We start from the raw sequence: 24,836 nt of genomic DNA, 5'->3' as shown, positions 1-24,836 counted from the left end.
GGCAGACTTCATACGATTTCAGAAATTGCTGGAGTCGGAGTATATCTTCTCACAAAGCAAAACTAATATGTTGGCAACATTGCAGAGGTTGTCTGAGCTATGCCACAGCAATTACACTCTTTTCAGCTCTATAGCATTCAATTTTTTTTGCTAACATTTGTCTTTAGATGCATAATGTATGCTCAGTGCACATTATGGGATTGAGTTTTAAATGCACGTTATGTAATCACCTTTTAGAGAATATATTCATGAAACATTTATATCATAGTGTTTTCAAATTGCATGAATAACTCAATGTTCCTCAGAAGGAATAGATATCCAGCCTAATACTTGTATTTGATCGACTGTCTTATACTGTTAATCCACGCTTGCGTTTGCAGGACTTGTTATATCAGGTGCTAATCCAATATTCTATTCTTGACAGTCAATTGGCAAATTATGATACTGGAGCCAATCTTTACTCAGTGTTAAGTTTGCTTACAAAACAGTACAACGCAAACATACAATTCCTAACTCAACCATTCCGCACTTTCAGTAAGTTTCCTTTATACATGCAAAATACCAATTGATGCCCTTCACCTGCATATAATTAAACACAATTGGTATACAATTACCATCCAATTGTAGTTTGTGATAGAATCCATGGTTTCAAAATTTGAACTTTTAGAGACAGACCCTGACTGGAGAAATGAAACTGAAAAGGAATCTTAAAAAGGGAAATTGACTCTACAGTGACAAACTGAAACTGACACCGAAAATAAAAACTTCAGTGGAAATCATTTAAAAGAAGACAGCGACATCAGTGCAAGTTGGTGAATCCAGCGGTGCAATGCAGGCAAGTTTAAGAAGAGAGGCAAGATCCAGAATCAGAGAATAACTTTCTGCAGCTGTTTCTCTTACGGGAGGATGACATTTGTGGGTCCACTGCATCCAGACTATGTTGGGGAGGTGCTGTAGATGTGTGCTATTTTTGGTGTCTCGACTACATCCAGACCATGTATAATAATAATAAACTTTATTAGTGTCACAAGTAGGCTTACATTAACACTGCAATGAAGTTCAGGTGCACAGAGAGAGAATTCAGAATGTCCAATTCACCTAACCAGCACATCTTTCAGGAATTGTGGGAGGAAACTGGAGCACCCGGAGTAAACCTAAATAGACACGGGGAGAACGTGTTGATGAGGTGCTGCAGATGTGCGCTATTCTTGGTGTGGATTGTGACTGTGGAACCTGGTTTGGTTGTAAGTTTCTGTCAGTTGGAGATCAGGCTACCTCAGAGTAGCCTCCCCGAACAGGCAGCGGAATGTGGCGACTAGGGGCTTTTCACAGTAACTTCATTTGAAGCCTACTCGTGACAATAAGCGATTTTCATTTTCATTTCATTTTCGAGAAGGATGAGCTGAATTTGATTACCTCAATGCTGAACCAACTGCTGAGTCAATTGGTAGGATCTGTCTTAGTTGTATCAGTCATTTAATGTGTAATTTCTAGTTTATAATAAACCACAATTTGTCTGTTAATTTTTCTATAACTGATGTTGATTTTGGGTTTACAAGAGTATAGGAGAGCATCGAAGATTGTATTTAGCGTGTGCTTTGTTTGACAGTAAAATTTCTTCTGTTTTAAGCCATGGAATGTTATGACTTATTTCTCTCAGTGAATAACTGGGATTTCGAATTTAAACCAAATTTCTGGTCTTGACTGAAATCGTAACAATTTTGAAAGCTGTGGCTGACCCTGTCTCCACCACACGCTCAGACAATATATTTGAGATTCTTACCACTTGTATAAAAATAAATTCACCATTACGCCATTGCTTCTTTTGACAATTACCTTTAATCCCTGTCCTCTGTTTCTCGGCCCTTCTGCCAATGAAAGCAAATGGAAGCCAATGTATGCCATATGTTTTTTCATGAATGGAATGATCTGTCTGAACTTTGTAGCTCGGTACACGTGACAATAAATCAAATTCAATTCAAGCAGTCTCTCTTTATCTACTCTGTCTAAATGCCTCATCATTCTGAACAACCCTATCAAATGTTTTCTTCTCAACCATTTTTTCTTTACAGAGAGCAACCCAAGCTTCTCCAATCTATCCACGTTGCAGGGAAACTGATGCTTAATGATTAGTTTTAGTTTATTTTACATATAATCAAAGCATATTAATCTATTAACCTAACTTTATATTATTCTGTTTAAACTGTAACCAATGGAGGACGTTAACATTTTAATATCATGTAACTCTGCTCAGATTCACGTGATAGAGATTAGAATAGAATAGAATAGAAAAGAATAGAACGATACAGCGCAGTACAGGCCCTTCGGCCCTTGATGTTGCACCGACATGGAAAAAATCTAAAGGCCATCTAACCTACACTATGCCCTTATCATCCATATGCTTATCCAATAAAATTTTAAATGCCCTCAATGTTGGCGTGTTCACTACTGTTGCAGGTAGGGCATTCCACGGCCTCACCACTCTTTGCGTAAAAAACCCACCTCTGACCTCTGTCCTATATCTATTACCCCTCAATTTAAGGCTATGTCCCCTCGTGCTAGCCACCTCCATCCGCGGGAGAAGGCTCTCGCTGTCCACCCTATCTAACCCTCTGATCATTTTGTATGCCTCTATTAAGTCACCTCTTAACCTTCTTCTCTCTAACGAAAACAACCTCAAGTCCATCAGCCTTTCCTCATAAGATTTTCCCTCCATACCAGGCAACATCCTGGTAAATCTCCTCTGCACCCGTTCCAAAGCTTCCACGTCCTTCCTATAATGAGGCGACCAGAACTGTACGCAATACTCCAAATGCGGCCGTACTAGAGTTTTGTACAACTGCAACATGACCTCATGGCTCCGGAACTCAATCCCTCTACCAATAAAGGCCAACACACCATAGGCCTTCTTCACAACCCTATCAACCTGGGTGGCAACTTTCAGGGATCTATGTACATGGACACCGAGATCCCTCTGCTCATCCACACTACCAAGAATTTTACCATTAGCCAAATATTCCGCATTTCTGTTATTCTTTCCAAAGTGAATCACCTCACACTTCTCCACATTAAACTCCATTTGCCACCTCTCAGCCCAGCTCTGCAGCTTATCTATGTCCCTCTGTAACCTGCAACATCCTTCCGCACTGTCTACAACTCCACCGACTTTAGTGTCGTCTGCAAATTTACTCACCCATCCTTCTGCGCCCTCCTCTAGGTCATTTATAAAAATGACAAACAGCAACGGCCCCAGAACAGATCCTTGTGGTACGCCACTCGTAACTGAACTCCATTCTGAACATTTCCCATCAACTACCACTCTCTGTCTTCTTTCAACTAGCCAATTTCTGATCCACCTCTAAATCACCCTCAATCCCCAGACTCCGTATTTTCTGCAATAGCCGACCGTGGGGAACCTTATCAAACGCTTTACTGAAATCCATATACACCACATCAACTGCTCTACCCTCGTCTACCTGTTCAGTCACCTTCTCAAAGAACTCGATAAGGTTTGTGAGGCATGACCTACCCTTCACAAAACCATGCTGACTGTCCCTAATCATATTATTCCTATCTAGATGATTATAAATCGTATCTTTTATAATCCTCTCCAAGACTTTACCCACCACAGACGTTAGGCTCACCGGCCTATAGTTACCGGGGTTATCTCTACTCCCCTTCTTGAACAAAGGGACCACATTTGCTATCCTCCAGTCCTCTGGCACTATTCCTGTAGCCAATGATGACCTAAAAATCAAAGCTAAAGGCTCAGCAATCTCTTCCCTGGCTTCCCAGAGAATCCTAGGATAAATCCCATCCGGCCCCGGGGACTTATCTATTTTCACCTTGTCCAGAATTGCCAACACTTCTTCCCTACGCACCTCAATGCCATCTATTCTAATAGCCTGGGTCTCAGCATTCTCCTCCACAATATTATCTTTTTCTTGAGTGAATACTGACGAAAAGTATTCATTTAGTATCTCGCTTATCTCCTCAGCCTCCACACACAATTTCCCACCACTGTCCTTGACTGGCCCTACTCTTACCCTAGTCATTCTTTTATTCCTGACATACCTATAGAAAGCTTTTGGGTTTTCCTTGATCCTACCTGCCAAAGACTTCTCATGTCCCCTCCTTGCTCGTCTCAGCTCTCTCTTTAGATCCTTCCTCGCTTCCTTGTAACTATCAAGCGCCCCAACTGAAACTTCACGCCTCATCTTCACATAGGCCTCCCTCTTCCTCTTAACAAGCGATTCCACTTCTTTGGTAAACCACGGTTCCCTCGTTCGACCCCTTCCTCCCTGCCTGACTGGTACGTACTTATCAAGAACATGCAATAGCTGTTCCTTGAACAAACTCCACATATCCAGTGTGCCCAACCCTTGCAGCCTACTTCTCCAACCAACAAATCCTAAGTCATGTCTAATGGCATCATAACTGCCCTTCCCCCAGCTATAACTCTTGCCCTGCGGGGTATACTTATCCCTTTCCATCACTAACGTAAAGGTCACCGAATTGTGGTCACTGTTTCCAAAGTGCTCACCTACCTCCAGATCTAACACCTGGCCTGGTTCATTACCCAAAACCAAATCCAATGTGGCCTCGCCTCTTGTTGGCCTGTCAACATATTGTGTCAGGAAACCCTCCTGCACACATTGTACAAAGAATGACCCATCTAATGTACTCGAACTATATCTTTTCCAGTCAATATTTGGAAAGTTAAAGTCTCCCATAACAACTACCCTGTTACTTTCGCTCTTTTCCAGAATCATCTTCGCCATCCTTTCCTCTACATCCCTAGAACTATTAGGTGGCCTATAGAAAACTCGCAACAGGGTGACCTCTCCTTTCCTGTTTCTAACCTCAGCCCATACTACCTCAGAAGAAGAGTCCCCATCTAGCATCCTTTCCGCCACCGTAATACTGTCCTTGACTAGCAGCGCCACACCTCCCCCTCTTTTGCCCCCTTCTCTGAGCTTACTAAAACACCTAAACCCCGGAATCTGCAACAACCATTCCTGTCCCTGCTCTATCCATGTCTCTGAAATGGCCACAACATCGAAGTCCCAGGTACCAACCCATGCTGCCAGTTCCCCTACCTTATTTCGTATACTCCTGGCATTGAAGTAGACACACTTCAAACCACCTACCTGAACACTGGCACCCTCCTGCGAAGTCAAATCTGTGCTCCTGACCTGTATACTCTCAATCTCCTGTACCCCAAAACTACAATCCAGGTTCCCATGCCCCTGCTGAATTAGTTTAAACCCCCCCAAAGAGCACTAACAAATCTCCCCCCTAAGATTGACGTTTGACAATCTCTGAGTTGTCAGCTGGTATCAATGGGCCGAACGCTGTCCTTTGCTTCCTTTTGAAAAGCAGCATTGCTGGTGAACTCTTGTGTCATTGCGTGTGCGGTGTTTCGGTATGACATCAAGAAGTTATTCACTCGTCTTGCTTGACAATGTACTCTGGTCTTTTGATGCCTTGATTGAGTGTTGAAAGGACTATGCAAATTGCTTGGCCCTTCCATTTGTGGAAGGATGGCCATCTTGATGTCCTATATACCATTTCCTTTTAAGTAGTCTAAGAACTTCTTGCAAGTGAACTGAGTACCATTGTCACTTATGATCTGGACTACCAAATCTGGCAAATATTTCATACAACTTCTCAATAGTTTATTCAGCCAGTGTGGAGCTACAAGTACGAGGAACATGTTGTAAGGGTCCATCTTGTTTGTTCCGGGTTATTCCCTTATTTTCCCTTTCTTGGATTTTTGTTGTTAAATTTTGATCCATGGATGCTTTACGGAAATGTATCTTTAAGGCAACCTCCCATTTTCATTTAAGCAGAAGGGAGCCGTGGCCTGTACCTTTAATTTCGAGAAGGATGGAGACGGCTGTGCTGTTTACAACTGATGATTGGAGTTTGGTTGTCCTCAGTGATTACTCAGTTTGAATGATATGGCTGGTGGCCAATGAACTGGCCCAAAAGGCAGTGCTCAGCCTGGTAACAGGTGGTGATTGGATCTGATCCCACTGAAATGGTTCAGTTCTACGGAGCTTTCAGTTTCGTTTTGGCAGGTAAGAGAGAATATTCACTCTTTCTCCACTCCCCTTTTCTCTCGAAAGATTGCGTTTCTAACCTGACAGAAAACCTAGATGAATCGTTTTACAGGAGAACCAATACAAGCTGCGCAGGACAGGTTCAGCATTTGATAACTCTCTTCAGAAATATCCAACTAATTCTCACCAAGAAGACCATTGTGAGAACAAACTCTCATTGCAAAAAAGGCTGGAATGAACTGACCAATTCTTTCTCCAGAAAAGACAAAGGCCTGGAAGCAAAGTTTGATGTGAAGCAAGGGGCCTCACCAGGTGAAACTGAGAGTAATATTGCTACTGCAAGAAATATCATTGCAGGCTGCCGACCAGGAACTTTAATCCACAAGCATACTATGAATAAAGCATGCTTCAAACCACCAATTGAAGCAAGAGCCTTCTTTTGCCCCTTGCCATTATCATTTTCACCCCTTTCATCACCCCCTCTGTGTTGTCTGTGGATGGAGTGGGACAGTGAAAGGGGGTAAGTAAGTTGGATCACTGTTATTGAGTTGCATTTACTACATAATTTCATAATTATCCTTGCTATAAATAAACAGGAATTGTGTTTCAACCGATAAACCTGGCGACTGTAATTATTGGGCATCCGAGTGCCAAAAATTTGGGGAATTTTAAAAATAATTATCGGTTAATTCCCTAAGTGGGGGTGTGGCAGTGGCATACTGGAATTGTCACTGGATTAGTAATTCAGTGATCCAGGGTAATGCTGTGGGGACCTGGATTCGAATCCCGCCTGGGCAGATGGTGGAATTTGAATTTAATAAAAAATTAATGATGACCATGAAACCAAATTAATGATGACCATGAAACCAATGTCGATTGTCATAAAAACCCATCTGGTTCATTATTGCCCTTTAGTGAAAGAAATCAGTTATTCCTCCTTGTTCTGGCCTACAAGTGACTCCAGACCCACAGCAATGTGGTTGACTCATAAATACTCTCAGAGATGGCCAGGAAATGTTGGCCCAGCCAGCGATGCCCACTTCCCTTGAATGGATCAAAAAAAAACTTGTGCTGCGAATTCGGGCACGTGGGGCTGGAGTGACCACAACAATGTTTCACCAACGTAGTCCATGTGTATTTTCTGCCATGGCTGTTTTGGCCATTCCCACAGTTGTAAAGGTTGCAGCAGAATAGTGTTTCTCAGTTTTCACTGGACTGACAATGCCGTAGTTTATTTAATTTGAACATCTAATCCTGGCCACAAAAATAACTGCTGGACAATTCTTTCATTCTCACCACATCAGGATATCCCTCATTGGTTGGTTAAGGATCTTATTATGCAAGCATACAGCCACTCCTGTGCCCACTTCCATTGTGACTTGGTTACCATTAAGATTTGTGAATACCTAGAAATGTTGTTGATCTCCTTGTACTGATGAGACATCTCGGGCGCAATTCTCCGAAATGGAAACATTTCGCGTTTCACGATGGCGCGAAACGGGTGCAGGTAGTAGGGATTCTGGTCCACACAGGGTGCCAGCACGGCGCTGGAGTGGTTCACGCGGCTCCAGCCTCCCTTCCTGGCACCAATTGGGCGCTGCGCCAACCCATGTGCAGTTGGGCCGTGCCAACCCACGAATGCACGGGGGACGTCCTCAGCACGCCGGCCCCGATGCAACATGGCGTGGGGGTTCAGGGGCCGGCGGCGTAATAAAATAGGCCAGGGCTGGAGAGACCAGACCCCATCGGAGGCCCTTCCTGGTGAAGGAGCGCTTTTCCTCGCCCCACAGGCCGCCCCGCTGACCCTACACGCAGAGTTCCCGCCGGCTGCGAGCAGGGGTGAATGGCGCCGGCGGGACTCTGCCATTTCCGCACGGCCATTCGGCCCATCAAGGCTGGAAAATCGGCAGCCCGGCACCGGACAGCGACTGGCGCCGTGCCAAACCAGCCAGAACAAATGGCGCCAATTCTCCGCTCCTTGGCGAATCGCCTGCCGGCGTCGGACGGCGCTGCGGGAAAAAATGGAGTGAACACCGATTCTCCCATACGGCGCGGCATGGGAGAATCGCACCCCTAGTTTCAGCTCTTGAAATTGTTCAGGTACATTGCTGCTGAAGGTCTTAACCTCTGTCTGTCATCTTGTAGACTCAACTTAGATGTTTTCTTTTTCTTACACGTCTTGAGTTGGTGAAGTTTTCCATGTCCAACATAGATAGAGAAATACAGCACAGAACAGGCCCTTCAGCCCACGATGTTGCGCCAAACTTTTGTCCTAGGTTAATCATAGAATTTTGGACAATTTTTCATGGCCAATCCACCCAACCTGCACATCTTTGGACTGTGGGAGGAAACCGGAGGAAACCCACGCAGTCACGGGGAGGATGTGCAGACTCCACACAGACAGTGACCCAAGTCGAAATCGAACTTGGGACCCTGGAGCTGTGAAGCAATTGTGCTATCCACAATGCTACCGTGCTGCCCTTAAGAAGTTAACCTACACTCCATTATTCTACCCTAATCCAAGTACCTATCCAATAGCCGCTTGAAGGTCCCTAACTTTTCCGACTCAACTACTACCACAGGCAGTGCATTCCATGCCCCCACTACTCTCTGGGTAAAGAACCTACCTCTGATAATCCCTCTATATCTTCCACCATTTATCTTAAATTTATGTCCCCTTGTAATGGTTTGTTCCACCCAGGGAAAAAGTCTCTGACTGTCTACTCTATCTATTCCCCTGATCATCTTATAAACTTCTATCAAGTCGCCCCTCATCCTTCTCCGTTCTAATGAGAGAAGGCCTAGCACCCTCAACCTTTCCTCGTATGACCTACTCTCCATTCCAGGCAACATCCTGGTAAATCTCCTTTGCACCTTTTCCAAAGCTTCCACATCCTTCCTAAAATGAGGTGACCAGAACTGCACACAGTACTCCAAATGTGGCCTGACCAAGGTTTTGTACAGCTGCATCATCACCTCACGGCTCTTAAATTCAATCCCTCTGCTAATGAACGCTAGCACACCATAGGCCTTCTTCACAGCTCTATCCACTTGAGTGGCAACTTTCAAAGAACTATGAACATAGACCCCAAGATCTCTCTGCTCCTCCACATTGCCAAGAACCCTACCATTAACCCTGTATTCCGCATTCAGATTTGTCCTTCCAAAATGGACAACCTCACACTTGTCAGGGTTAAACTCCATCTGCCACTTCTCAGCCCAGCTCTGCATTCTTTGGTAATATGGCCATTTTTGCCATAGTTCTTGTGCTTATTTTCTCTCCAGCATTCCCCCACTGTCAAACTTATGCACATCAATGGCTTGGTTGTACTCTTGCAGACTTGTTTTTGTGGATCTTTGCTCCAGCTCCTATCTGGGAAGCTTCTTTTGCTGTCAGCTCCATACATGTGGCAATTTCTACTACTGATTTAAGAGTCAAAAGTATTGGTCCAGAAAACATTCCATATACACTGTCGGAATTCCTCCTTTCTGGTATTGTTACTAATTTGATTCGACAAATCTATATGTCGATCAAATTCACCCATAATTACAGATGTTCCTTTATCACATGTCTCTAATTTCCTGTTTAATACCATTCCCAACATGACCACTACAGTTTGGCGGTCTATATACAATGCCCAGTAATGCTTTTGCCCTTTGGTCTTTCTTAATTCTAGCAATACAGATTCCACAACATCAGAGCTGATATCCTTCCTCACTGTTGTCTTAATTCCCTTTTTAACCCATAATGCAACCCCACCACCTTCTCCTTTTTGTTTGTCCTTCCTAAATACTGAATACTCTGGATGTTCAATTCCCATCTTTGGTCAGTCTGCAGCCATGTCTCGGTAACCCCGACTGTATCATACCCGTTTGCATCTTTTTGCGCAATTAACTCATCCACTTTATTGCAAATCCTCCCCACATTAAGGCACAAAGCCTTAAGACTTGTCTTTTTAACATTCTTTGTCCCTTTACATTATTATTCACTGTGGCCTTATTTGATCCTGGCCCTTTATTTCTTTGCCGATCACTTTTCTTATTCTCCTTTCTGTCTTTTGTTTTTGTCCATGTTTCCCCTCCTCTGACTCCTTTCATAGGTTCCATCCCCTTGCAAATTTAGTTTACACCCTCCCCAACCACTCTATTAAATATTCCCCTGAGGACATCAATCCTGGTCCTGCCCAGGTGTAACCCATCCAGTTTGTAATGGTCCCACCTCCCCCTGAACCGGTCCTAATTTTTCAGGAATCTGAAACTCTCCCCCTTGCAACATCCCATTAGCCATGTATTCATCCAATATACCTGCTCTGACTAGCATGTGGCCCTGGTAGTAGTCCTGAGATTACTACCTTTGAAGTCCGACTTTTAACTCCCTATATTCTGCTTTTCAGACTCATCTTTTAATATAACTTATGACATTTGCACCAATGTGTACCCAACCACTGGCTATTCACCCTCCCCCTCCAGAATGTCCTGCAGCTACTCTTGAGACATCATTGAATCTAGCACCAGGTAGGCAACCACCATCCTGGAGTCTCATTTGCAGCCACAGAAATGCCTTGCAATTGAATCTCCTCTAACTAATGCATTCCCACATTTTAACTCCTCCCCTGTGCAGCAGAGCCAACCGTGGTGTCATGAATTAGGCTGTAGCTGCTTTCCCCTGAAAGGCCATTCCACCCCCCCTCCCCCCACCCGACCCACCAACTGTACTAAAAGTGGTAGAACTGTTTTACAGGGGAGTGGCCACAGGAGATTCCTGCACTGCCTGTCTAATCCTCTTGTGCTGCCTGGTGGTCATCCATTCCCTTATTGCTTGTGGAGTCTGAGCCTGCTGTGTAAACACCTCTCTATACATGTTATCCATGATATTCTGCACCTCATAGAAGGTGCACAGGGTCCCCAGCAGTCTCACTCTTCCTCACGCTCTTTTATCCTCCTGGCTCCGATCTCAGTGTCAATCATTTTCAAGGTATTTTATCTACCCGGCAACATTTTCAGTTTTGCTCTTTCTCATTCTCTTTTATCTCCTGGCTCCACTCTCCGTCTTGCTCTTTCTTACACTCTTTTATCTCCCAGTTCAATTTGTAGTCTCGCCCTTTTTCAAGCTCTTAACGCCCCGGCTCTGTTTGCAGTCTTGCTCTTTCTCATTCTCGTTCATCTACCAGCTCCTTTCTCAGTTTTACTTTTTCTCGCGCTCTTTTATCTCCTGGCAGCACTCTCAGTATGCTCTTTCTTGCGCTCTTTTATCACCCAGCTCCGCTCTCCGTCTTGCTCTTTCTCCTGCTCTGTTATCACCCAGCTCCGCTCTCCGTCTTGCTCCTTCTCATGCTCTTTTATCACCCAGCTCCGCTCTCCGTCTTGCTCCTTCTCACGCTCTTTTATCACCCAGCTCCGCTCTCCGTCTTGCTCCTTCTCACGCTCTTTTATCACCCAGCTCCGCTCTCCGTCTTGCTCCTTCTCCTGCTCTGTTATCACCCAGCTCCGCTCTCCGTCTTGCTCCTTCTCACGCTCTTTTATCACCCAGCTCCGCTCTCCGTCTTGCTCCTTCTCCTGCTCTGTTATCACCCAGCTCCGCTCTCCGTCTTGCTCCTTCTCACGCTCTTTTATCACCCAGCTCCGCTCTCCGTCTTGCTCCTTCTCCTGCTCTTTTATCACCCAGCTCCGCTCTCCGTCTTGCTCCTTCTCACGCTGTTTATCACCCAGCTCCGCTCTCCGTCTTGCTCCTTCTCACGCTGTTTATCTCCCAGCTCTGTTCTCAGTCTTGCTCTCTCTCATGGTCTTTTAACTCCCAACACTCTGTCTGCACTCTGTCTCGTTCTTTCTTACACTTTTATCACCCAGCTCCGCTCTGTCTTGCTTTTTCTTGCACTTTTTTACCTCCCAGCTCCACTCTCAGTCTCACTCTTTCTCACTCTTGCTCTTTCTCACTCTCGCTCTTTCTCATTCTCTTTTAGCTCCCAGCTCCACTCTCAGTCTCACTTTTTCACATACTCGGTTATCTCCGGTTATCTCAGTCCCATTATTTCTTACACTCTTTATCTCCCAGCTCTGCTCTCAGTCTCGCTTTCTCTCTCACGTTTTTAGTTCCGTGACTGTGCTCTCAGTCTCCCACTTTTATTATGCTGCTCCACTCTTCATCTCATTCATTTCTTGCAATCACTTATCTTTGCCTCCACTCTCAGTCTTGCACTTTCTCGCGCTCTTTTATCTCCTGGATCCACTCTCAATCTCGTGCTCTTTTATCTCCTGGCTCCACTCTCAGTCTCGCACTCTTTTATCTCCTGGCTCCACTCTCAGTCTCGCGCTCTTTTATCTCCTGGCTCCACTCTCAGTCTTGCTCTTTCTTTCAGTTTTTCTCCCCTGGCTCCGCTCTCAGTCTCACTCTTTCTTGTGTCATTTTCTCCTCACGACTCTCCTCTCATTTTCACTCTTTCTCACACTTCTCCTCCCGGTTCTGCTTTCTGACTCGCTCTTCCTTACGCTCTTTTATCTCCCAGATCCAATCTCCTTTCCCGGCTCTTTTAAATAGGTCTCATCATATAATAAGAATCACCTCTAAAATTTTAGGTGAAAGCTTGAGCTTGGGTGAGGCAGAGTGATCAATGATGCACTTTCCATGTGGTGAACCTGTTCCAAATTGGATCCAGGGCTGATATTTAAATGTTTTGAGTTTAGTCTTCCTTGAGGGTCAGGAGGGCTCGTCCCATTTGCGTCAGCCCCCCCCCCCCCCCCCCCCCCCCCCCCCCCCCCCCCAGTCGTGGCCAGCATTTTCCCTGCCATCCACCCCTTCCCTCCACAATCAAATGCTTTCACCCCACCCATCTCTCCTGATCACAATATTCCCCATTCATCCTCTACGCCCTGATTGTGAAGAGTCTTTCTCTCTATATCATTCCACAAATATGGCCAGACCCTTACCCACATCCTGAAGTGTGGTTTCCTCTCCATCCTCTTATCAACTATTACCATGAGTTCTATCGCCCGATACTCACTGCCACTTTCTAATGAGGAGGTTAAAGTCGCCAAGAGTCTCACCAGGTGCATCGTGTCATTAAGACTGGTGGTTCCCTGACCAGGCCGAGCCCATCACTTGCTCCCAGGTTCCTGCAAATATGTCTTGTCCCCTTGTAGAAATCAAGATTCTACAGACATTACACTCATTAAAAATAGATGCAGCAGAGTGCATTCATGGATTAGTGCCTATTATTTTTCATAAAGTAACTGCATGAAATAAAGATGCTTATAAATGAACAAAGATTCAGAAACGTACTGAAGAAATCTGTTACCGTTGATGGATCAAAGTAGGACAGTGCCCCAACATAACGTCTTCATTCCAAACTGACTTTCAAAGATGCAACCGGCATTCACAAATGCTGTATAACCATTGAATACACCAACACATTCACTTTAGTTTTCTTACCATATCCAATGGGTAATAAAATCTTCCACGAACAATCCAAGTTGCTTGGATAATTTCCAGGAAACCCAGGACTCAGGATGATATTGTTCATGTCAGTCAATGTCCCTCCGCATCTCGCTGATTAACAAGAAAAATGCATGTTAGTAATTTATTCCATGGCTGTTCCATGGCCTACATGCTCCCCCCCCCCCCCCCCCCCCCCCCAATTATCATGACTGCTTAGGTTTTTCACTGAAAAAATTCAAAGTGTAAAAATTGTGAAATTGAAAGTTGCATCGTTGTCAAAGTTCAAGATGTAATTGGGCTCAGTTACAACTTGCATTTTTCAGGCACCTTTAACGCTCCGAGACTGCACTAAAGAAAGGTTCCATTGTAGCTTTAACCTATTAACATAAACAGGTTACACCTTAACCATCTGGGAGACACGCGTAATTTCACCAGCTCGGAACAGATCTATCCTGTATATACACCAGTGGTACATTGTGCCAGCATGTGAACCTGCTGACCATGGACCTTCTTTTAAATTTTGCACTTTCCTACACTTGTTTGAATTGAAACTTAGCAATTAACTCACAGAAACATGACCTCCATTAACACTGAAAACTTGGACGAAGCCACAAAATAGACTTGGCAATCTTAGTGTGTAATTAAGCCAGGTCAGTTGCTTTGGATGCCGACAGGCACACAAATCTCATGCTGCTTATTAATCTGCAGAAATAGTGAAGTACAGCCCGCGCTACTGAACGCTGGCTGAATTATTGGGAAACACTACAGTAGGCTGGACACTGGAGGAGGAGATGGACAGGAGGAAAGAGGTCTATCTATCTACAGGGATCTAGGAGACCTTGCAGACCAAGGCACTGGGACTAGATTATTGCAGTGTCTGATGCCAGGAGACTGTCTCCAAATACATCATTGTAATGCCACAAGAAATGTAATGATCTGATATAAATGGTCACAATCAGTAACTTAAACTTCAAACACCATGTTCCACTTACTGCAGCACTAGTTTCACAGACTGCGGACTGCTCCACACTCCCACCAACCTCTATCAATCATGACTCATACCTAACATTCATAGCTGCACCTTTCCTGCATGCAATTAGAACTGCTGCAAGCTTCACTCACATCTTACAGCCTGCACACAAAGACAGTCATTCAATCAGGACATCCACATTATCCAACAGATTGCACCCACTCACTGGTATGCTTTGGTCTCTGTGACAGACAATGTGGTGCACAACTGGAGGCGGGAGCGTATAACTGGTGGGGACAGGAGGGGCTGCATGTTATTATTCCAATGGAGAAGACAGTGCTCACCATTATAGAATAATAATGACTGAAATGAAATGAAAATCGCTTATTGTCACAAGTAGGCTTCAAATGAAGTTACTGTGAAAAGCCCCCAGTCGCCATATTCCGGCGCATGTTCGGGGAGGCTGGACTGAGGCTGTGGTCAGCAACAGGTTTGAAATCTATGAAGTTAACCATATGCTCATACCGACTCCTTTCTCCCACTTCCTTGTCATCACACAATCTCTTATGTTTTACAAGGTCCAGATGGATTAAGCATGTACCTCTGCCTTTCCCCCTCTTTTTTTTTAACCAAAACCATCACCCTTGTGTCTCTCCCATTTCAGACAGACACCCAAGAGCTGCCACCTGACCAGGCAGCGATGGAAAACAAAGAAGTGAAAAATCTGAAAGACAGCGGTGAAGAAGAAAAAGTGTGTCTCAGTCACAACCTTGCAGCTACCAGCTCCAGCACTGACAGAGCTCGTACTCTGGAGGCTAGCTTGGAGGTGGGATCTGCATGTGGTGAGATACCAAACTCAAGTGTCCTGCAGCCAGTGAGCTCGAGCACCAACTCGACAGAGGACGAGGTTGCATGAGTTCTGGTGCAGAGAATTGCAATGAGGACTTTTATATGAGGGACCTGGAGAAGATAGCTACTCAGTATGCACATGGAACAACTTGTGGGTTGGCTACAGATTGTTTTTGGCAGCCTGTCAATGTCAAAAGAGCACAGAGATGTCTGGTGCCAACTTGGCACAAGCCTTTGTGAAGTGATTAGACCCTATCCTTTCCTGTGTAGGAATGATGGCCAATGCCACAAGGACCTTTGCAAACCCAACTGTGGTGCAGTGCCTGGTGATTGAAGTTTCAACTCCTTTCAATGCCGACACAAGACACTGAACATCAGGGCCCCGAGGTAAAAGTTTACGACTGAAGTCAGACAAGCTCAGCTTACTGTTACGCAGACACAGACCACTACCATCTTGTCTCTGGATACCAGTGCTTCAAGGGACATGCAGTAACTCACAGCAACCTGGTATTCTGCCTGGCAGCATATTACTTGGATTGCTGAGGCACCCTCCAGGCAAGCTGCAGTGCCTCTGTTGGGCATGCATCAGTTGTTTTCTCTCTCAGATAACCTGCTATCAGGTTTTGCCATGGTTCGGTAATTTCAACTTCAGCAGCCCAGGAGTGAATCGCATGGCAATTTTCAATTTGCGACCATCAAACAGGACCTTCTCAGACAATTTTTTTTTTAATACTAATTTTGTGTTTTCTGAAGTCCAAAATGGATGCAAATGCATGTGATTGTTTAGAACAAACAAAATGGCACTTTACAACTGGTTCAATTAGTAATAGAAAAAAAAAGAAGCCCAGTAATATCAGCTAGATAGGAGGTACAAGCCCAGTCCATGCTGAGTTATTTGATTGGTTAGTCTGGGAGTGGGAATGTTACAATGTGCTTTGGCACATCTAGACTATAACAGCAGGTCATATACCAAGTATTGCACCATAATCCTTTTTTTTATCACTAAGATAGACAATTCCCCAACTGAGAGGGATCTTCCCCCACTTACCGATGCAGATTGGAGGTGGATAGTTCCAACGGCGAACCGTTCCAGGCATACAGGAAACATGGGCATTTCCCTAGGAAGTAAGAAGAAATCCGACCATATACCAGTTAGCAGTTGATCAAAAGCCAAAAAACATTCCCTGGCAAACGAATGCCTTTAATATTGACATGGAGTTTTATTACTTCATTCCAAAGGGAGGATTGATAAACATGACTACATCGCTCGCCTCCAAAGGATTAATAGATAAATGATGAGCCTTTAAGATCTGAATATCTAATGCCAGAGTTGTGCTGTAATGTCATACATATTGATAGGGTCTACACACAATACATGCATCATTTGCAGGGAACGATAATAAAACGGATTGGAAGAGAAAAGACAGGTACTGTTATGCACAGATTATAGAAGGTCTATGACAATGTAGATGAAGCTAAAATGTTGTATTAATGAATCCATTTCAATGTGAATCAAAGGACAACATTCTATCATTCTGCAGGTCACTGGTTAGACTCCACTGGGAGTACTGTACCCAATTTTGCCACCACCTTGCATGTGATGGGTGATCTGAAAGAACCTGAGCTACATAGATAGACATAAGGAACATTGTGTATTTACTTTAGAGCAGTGCAGACTTAAATATAACTTGACAGAGGTTTATAAAAATAATTCAGGGGCTTGATAAATCCCTATTGGAAAATAATATCAGTTTAACAGAGAGTACCAGGTACAATAAAAGAGCAGGAATAAGATGAATGTTAGGAAATTCTTCTTTGCCCGGAATAGTGAGCTTTTGTGGTGGGCACGGAGTCTCTACATGTCAAGAGGGAGCTGGACTTGTTCAGGAGTAAACATTGCATAATATAAAAGGTTAATTGTCTTTTTGGCTACAGTTGGTCCACGAGATCTCATAGTTTTATTCTTGGGGGTGGGGGGATGGGGTGTGTGTTTGGGCTGAAATTTTCCACAATATTCTTTCCATTATTATTTTCACACTCTCCCAGGAGATTGTATTTCTTTGGAGGTAGTAGTAAGAAGTGTTTAGCCATGATGATCCAGCCATCATGAGGTGAGACAGGCTTGATGCATCTGCTGGTATTTTCCTGCCAATCAAGTTTGTAACAACTGCCTGAAGTACAGAAATAATGCAACATAGAATTCCCTATACTATGGGTGAATGGCCAGTCATTATTGCATGCATTGTGATATTTTTTGAGTGGGTATATTCCCATCACTTTCCACTTGCCCACAGATGAGAGAGGAAGGGGGAAAAAAATGATCTTAAGACTAATTTCCCCATCCACATTCAGACGTTTGGGCCCATGAAAATGTAAATAAGAACGCCTGTGCATTGAATTAAAATTTTATTGGAGTTTAGATGTCACCTTTTCATCTGGGAGCCTGTCAAGCATTCTTTCTATCACGTCCAGTAATTATTTAAAGAATTTTCCTGGCCTGCTTTGGTTGAAGTCATTTTTCATTTAGAGATCATAAGTGCACCAAAGCTGCATGAAACTTTATGGCGAGGCACATATGAGGTAAAACTGTTTAATAATAATGTATTTTAATACATCAGCAGGGACCACCCCCGAGCTCCAAAATTTAGCAGTGCAATTCAGAATTATTCTACACAGCAGCAAAAAGAAAAGCCATATGTGCTGGTCTTAAAAGAGTAAAGTAATATTGAACTGAAATATTGAACCTAGGATTCCCTCATAATAGACTAGGTTACAGTTCAATAAAGTAGCAGTAATTACAGCACATTCATGAATCTTTCTTTGTCATTTTCATCACCCATCAACAGATGGACATGCACTGGATGCGGACATTTCCACTGCCAGTGGCTGCCAGTACGTCTCACCCAAGATGTAAAATCAAGACAATGTGGCTTCTGACAATGCAAGCCCTGAACTTAGCATTTTTCCTTTTTGCGGGGACAGGATTGCGGGTCATTTATATTTTGTGCATGCATGGTTCGCGAAGGCGCTGGCCATTTAAATTATCTGCTGCTTCTGTTGAAGTCAGATTTTCGAATCCCAGATGTTTGAAAACCTGAAATGTGCAGACTAGATCTGATAAGGGCTGGTCTGAACTTTGTGCTTTTCTTTGGAAAGCCGGGGTACCTTGTTGGAGAAGAGGTAGGGTTGCCCTTTAGATCTGGTCCTGGGACACGTTCTGCAGGAGGTAAGTTGATCTTTGAAGGAGGTCAGATATTGTTTTGAATTGTTAAAATAGACATCAGTGTGCGTAGAAAGTGCATTGACTTGACTTTGCAGCTCAATGGCCAAAATCAACTGCCAAAGGTGATAAGAGGAATTGTCAAAAGCACCTATCAAAGAGATCTGTCAAGGAATTTAAAAGTCCTGCCCTTTAAATATTTGATATCAATGTATCTCGTGTTAAAAGAAAAATCATTGCTTGCTATTTTACTTTGTCTGTTGACATAATCCAGAGGGCTTCCATTACTGGTTTAGTATTGCAAGAGTGATTCCCCAGCCATCCATTATTACAGTATGGTGCCTGCCATTTCAGTTTGATTGACTGCTATAAATGGTTGCAGACTCTTTGGAGTGGGACTATGAGTTCCCATACTTGTTGTTATAAGGAATTGTGTGCCTGAATTAAATGTTTAGTGTAATAAGGCTTTATGTCAGTGAAATAATACAAATGTAATAAATGTTTTTTTTCCTGAATTTCTTTTTCAAAGTAGCTCAGTCGGCAATAATGACTTCGAACTTTATTTTTGTGAACTTTGTTTTATCTAATGCCTAAGAGCCATGGGGGTGTGTATAGAGCAAAGGTTGGCATGGAGGGCGTGCGAGCCCTAGAGCTATGTCAGCATGGACTTAGGGGGGGGTGGGTACAAGGAATGAAATGGCATGGATGGTGCATGAGGAGTGTAGTTGGGTGGACACAACCCTTGTGTCCTTTGGCAGACCTTCAACCCAGCCTGTCTCTATTTTCTGTATTATCCCCACTACATCTAGGGTCACCTGCCCGACTTGTAATCTAGCCCGCTTCCCAAGGACCGAAAATCTGATGACTAGGCAACCATTCATAAAAGTTGCATCTGCGGAGCGTGGTATTCTCCCAACTCGTTCAGATGATAATCCAAGCCCCTATCTAGCAAAGCTCAGATTTCAAGCCGCAAATTTATTTCACTGTTTTTAGAGAGAAAATCAAGAGTTGGAGGTTCTGGGGACCGGGTTCGGTTTTGTGTATGGATGGTGTAAGTCACGGTCGAAAGCAGAGCACTGGACTCATTCCAGAAACATCCAGATGGAATAGCATGAAATAGCAAAGCTGGCATTCTGGAAAGATCCTATCAATTGGAACAAAGGTCTTCTCCATCCAAAACAATCTTGTGAAGTAATTTGGGTGGTGATTTTACATGACAATCAATGGAATTTAAATCACAGATACAGGCTATTCAACCCACCTCCAAAATGAGTTTCTTTTCACCCGATTGTCTTATATTGTTGACCTACTTTTAGACTCATCCACTCATGGAAACATATAACCTCATAGTCTTGAATTAACGCCTGCCGTCAAATTGCATGGGGAAGTATCTGATTCGATGCAAACCAGTTTCTCAAATATACCCAAATAACCATGATACATCATGACCATCCAAAAAAATGTACTCAACAAGGATATCAACTATAAAGAAGTAGCAAAATGGTTGATCATTCTATGAGATGAAAATTACTCTTTTATGATTGGTTCCTTAATTTTTGAAAAGCCTCAAATTTTTTTTAAAATACATTTAATCATGAAACAAAAGCATGTGATGTTGATAGCATTTTTGCCTGAGAAGTTCTTTTCTTTTGAGAAAAATGCTTCCTTTGAAGCTTTATGCAAGATGGTGGGCTGTAAATGATTTTAAATGATTCATGGTCGCATGTGGCAGCAAGTACATTATGTTAAAATGGCATTGCTGAGAACATAATGTTCCATTTTTACATACTGCATGATAATATTTTTAAGGACCTAAAATAGACAAGTTCTTTCTTTGAGAGCTGCACAAACTGACAATTATGTGACTAGCATATTCAATGGAGACCAGAATAAGACAAACAAAAGGCACACCCATTGTTCACTAATCATAGCTGTTAACCTTTAGACTCAACTCTTGTCATTTTTAGTTAGGAACTGGATGACTGAATCCCTGCAGAGTCAGATCAAGCAGCTGGTTCAAAGAGAAAAAAGAAAATGACTAAAATGTCACATTTCTCAAGCTAGTCTTTAGGTATTCCAGGTCCTGCAGGACATTTTGATCAGAGCTTAATGTACCTTTTCAGCAGCCCATTACTGGGATAGAAGGTACACTCTATGACTGTGTGTTGGGGGCAGAACTAGGGTAAGAGAAATTAGTTAAAGCAATACACTTGGAAACTACATTCATGGGCACTGCATTTATTTTCTGTATTCCAATTACGATATAACAGATGTCACAAGGAAGGAGAAAACTTACTTTTGACAAATCAGGAATCCTTGACATCCAGAGTTTACAAATTAGGTTCTTTGGGAAAATCATCAATTCGAATGAATATTCTGAGCATAATTATTCATGTGGCACATTACAGAAGTAGTGTAATACAATTATGCACACCTGTGCAACACTGCAATAAGAATTGTTAAAATTACACCCACACCAATCTTGTAAGTAGTTACACCAGATAAACAGAGTTGATGTGAATGTGCACCCTTTGCAACAGTGCAGAACAAAGATTCATGGTAATACTGTACATAGCCGTACAGCAACAAAGTGGCTCCTTGAACTTACTTGCAGAGTATAGCCAGACTCACAGCTGAAGGACACCACATCGTTCACAAAGTATCTGTCTCCAATCTTTACGCCATTGCTCGGAACCACTGGATCAGGGCAGGTTGTAAGGCCAACAGCTGCAGTGAGAAACACATATTCAATTGGAAGCAAACAAAGGTAATATTAAATCTAAACATTTGGAGACCCCCTAATCTACTATTGCATAAAAAAATTATGGAATAGGCAAACACGTCAATCAATTTTTAATGAATGTATGTTTATGTATCTGACCACATGTTGGCAAAGTAACTAAATGTATCTGTGGGATCTAACTTAAATTCATGCGTTTCGAACATGAATCTGATAATAATAACATCGATGAGTATTTTCTTCTTGATCAGGAATAATAAAATAAAAATATAAAACTAGAATCTGGAACAGGAAGATGGTTTGATGGATGAGTATGGGTTTTACACCAGACTTGCTTCATCCAAGATTTTCTGTTCCAAACAGGTTGAGAGGTGTAATTTTTGTTTCAAATATCAACAAAACAAGTACCCAGCTATGTCTGATCAAAGCAGCAAGCTCACCACTTCATATTGCTTTACTTGCAATATTCTCAGCTCGTGGCGCTACTTCTTTCAAACATAGAATCTGACCGAATCAGTGAAGATGGAGGCCCTTATTAAAAATTCTCTTACTTTCGGTGTACAAATGCATGCTCGGCAGAAAATATATTCATTTTAATTGTGTAATAGTATTTAATATATTACTCTTGGTTACCACACAGAGCCCAATTAATAGGTGACAACTGATAATGAAGTGTTGGGTGAAGAACACCGTCAAAGTAAATAACAACATGGGAATAGGCTGTCAGCTGATTTTTTTTGCTGCAATATTATTCAGCCACTTATTCATTAGCATTCAGAGCCTGGATGTACTGTAAAAAAACACTCTTGTTTAACTCCATGGAGGGAATGGAAAGATTTTTGAAAACAATAGTGTCATGATTTAAATTCTCGTTACTCCATTCTGTCAAATTACCAAGAACTAGAGGTCAGCAGAGTGGAAACGTGCGACCACTTGCCCGATGCACTCCATCTCATCTCTTTGAGCAAAAGAAATAGCAGCAGCAGGGGGTCATTCAACCCAGGCCTGCTTCACTATTCAATAAGATCACGGCTGATTTTATTCTACTTTCATGTCATCCCTACATGTCGCTCTGCGCCCTTGTCAATCAAAACATTGTCTCCTTCTATGTTCTCCCAAACATCCTCTCAGTATCTAAGAGCTATAGAACTTTACTCAACCATCTGCAACCCAACTTCTGAAGCACAAGTCAAACAAATGTCAGATATGTCAAAATCTGAGTGGGTCACAGAGAATAAAGCACCAAATGATGCAAGCCTCGTAACTCATAAACACTACACCAGGCGCAATTAAGTCATGTTGGCTGTGACACAAGTGATTTATTTTTAATTAAACACAATTCTCAATGTGCAAGTAAGATAATTATTTTTAGTTTAGATTATCCTTTTGTTGATTTCCAGCTGGACCAGCTAACCAAGATGCTGTGAGGGCCGCAGTGCAAGTTGTGATGACATATAAAATGGCCCAAGATCAGTCATTTTGACATAAAGATGATGTGTCAGAAATAAATATCACTCATATATTACACTAATGTGTTCCCAGTGGATTTTTAAAATCAAAATTGTCAGGCGTAGCTTAATAGAGCATCAGACAAGAGGTCTATCCATGAACAAATGTTGTATGAAATAAAGGTTTATTTAACTGTTCTCAGCATTAACATTTACTATTTGAATTTCTAACTGTTCCCCCATCCAGACATTTAAGTGCCAGTGAAGCAGGTGAGGTGTTGCTAGCTCTGCCACCCTGTTGCACTCCCACTGACTGCTGGCATCATAATCAGCAGCAGAAAGGTCAGTTCACCTGTGGGCCACTAAATCATCCTGCAAAAATTAACATTGGGCTAATGCAACAGAAGTTGCATCATATGGGCAGCATGGTAGCATGGTGGTTAGCATCAATGCTTCACAGCTCCAGGGTCCCAGGTTCGGTTCCCGGCTGGGTTACTGTCTGTGCGGAGTCTGCACGTCCTCCCCGTGTGTGCGTGGGTTTCCTCCGGGTGCTCCGGTTTCCTCCCACAGTCCAAAGATGTGCGGGTTAGGTGGATTGGCCATGATAAATTGCCCGTAGTGTCCTAAAAAGTAAGGTTAAGGGGGAGTTGTTGGGTTACGGGTATAGGGTGGATACGTGAGTTTGAGTAGGGTGATCATTGCTCGGCACAACATCGACGGCCGAAGGGCCTGTTCTGTGCTGTACTGTTCTAAATATAAGTACATTATGGCAACAGAAGTACATTATGACCACAGAACAGAAAAGACCCATGGAGTTATAGCTTAAAGTATCTCCATTTTAAGTGCACTGGAGAAAGCGGACACATGAAACAGGCCATCAGCCTGTCATTTTAGTGTGAGATAATAAAATACTGGTGTTGAGCTCCATTGTGTGGTCAATTTCTTTCTTTTGGCATGAAAAATAAATAAAAGATAATTTAAAAGTATGTATAAAATTGAAATTCTGGGAGCTGTAAAGGAGGAACACAGATAACAAAACTGCAGCATCAGTGAAGGAGGGAAAAGCCTCAAAGACACAGAGGCGGGATTTTCTGGGCCCTCCCACTGGCAGAATCTTCAATCCCCCTCTGAAGACACCGTGGATTTGAATGGATCACCAAATCCACCATGGGAAAACTCGCTATGCTTGGGCTTGAAAATCCTAGCTAAAGTTAGGCCTTTGGGGAAATAATGGTTGGTCGGATGACAGAACATTTTACTGGTAATTGATAATAAATTATAGCGATTGTAATTACATTTCATGTAAGGTGAGAAACAATGATTGGACCATTGTTAACAAGCAAAGAATTCAGAATTTCTGGACAAAACAGTGTCTTCCATTTTTTTGTTGGAACTTCAGAGGAGGAGGAAAATTTGAAAGAAAAAATAAAGGTTGGTGATCTGATTGAGGCCATTCACCAGCAGCATCTCAAAAGTTTAAACTATCTTTTCTCTTTCCCATGATGACAGACATGACACTTTCAGTACTTTTAAAATAAATGTTTAGTCCTTTTAAAATAAATATTTACACGCTTGGGTTTCCTGACTGGACACTCAAGGGTCCGACACATTCAGGGTTAATGTGGAACTGACTGTAGTACTGTCTACATAGCGATGTAAGAGAACACATGACATGCACCATGGGGTTAGTTTGGTGTTCGGCAGTGCCGTCTGCAGTCCTAAGCATGGAGACAGCTTGTACCCTTTGCTGTATATTTGCAAATAGTCAAGGTCGGTAAAAACAATTTACAGTTAACTTATTTCAAACGATGCAGACATCATTAAAACGTATTGTTCGGAACAATTAATTACTTTAAGTTTAATTTCGATTTTGTTTATGGGTGTCAAGAAAGTTGCAGCCTGATTTTAGTTTCATTTGGAGTTATTTGTGAGCTGGGTGCCCAGATGTCTGGGGCACTGTTCGTATATGTGCATTTTTAAGTCTGCTGAAGTGGAGGGGCAGGATACCAAAGGGTTAGTAGGTTAGCAAAGTTGAAAAAAAAGGGAGTAAAATCTGTGCTGTTGCTTTGTGACAGGGATCTTGAGACACTTAGAAAGACAGTGGCTGGAATT

General features: G+C 42.9%; 1 protein-coding gene across 1 annotated transcript in view; it reads right to left on the bottom strand.

Annotated features, from left to right (window-relative positions):
• The window catches only part of LOC119967641 (CUB and sushi domain-containing protein 1-like), a 2,889,858-nt gene that overhangs the window by 313,522 nt on the left and 2,551,500 nt on the right, over nucleotides 1-24,836 (bottom strand). The window contains exons 38-40 of the mRNA XM_038800434.1: nucleotides 21,145-21,263; nucleotides 16,365-16,434; nucleotides 13,492-13,608 (exon numbers count right to left, since the gene is read on the bottom strand). Coding sequence (XP_038656362.1) covers nucleotides 13,492-13,608; nucleotides 16,365-16,434; nucleotides 21,145-21,263 — 306 coding nt within the window. The remainder of the gene's footprint in view (nucleotides 1-13,491; nucleotides 13,609-16,364; nucleotides 16,435-21,144; nucleotides 21,264-24,836) is intronic.

The sequence above is a fragment of the Scyliorhinus canicula genome, chromosome 6 (genome assembly GCF_902713615.1).
Source record: "Scyliorhinus canicula chromosome 6, sScyCan1.1, whole genome shotgun sequence".
Taxonomy (NCBI): domain Eukaryota; kingdom Metazoa; phylum Chordata; class Chondrichthyes; order Carcharhiniformes; family Scyliorhinidae; genus Scyliorhinus; species Scyliorhinus canicula.
This window is presented reverse-complemented; position numbering and strand designations above follow the sequence as displayed.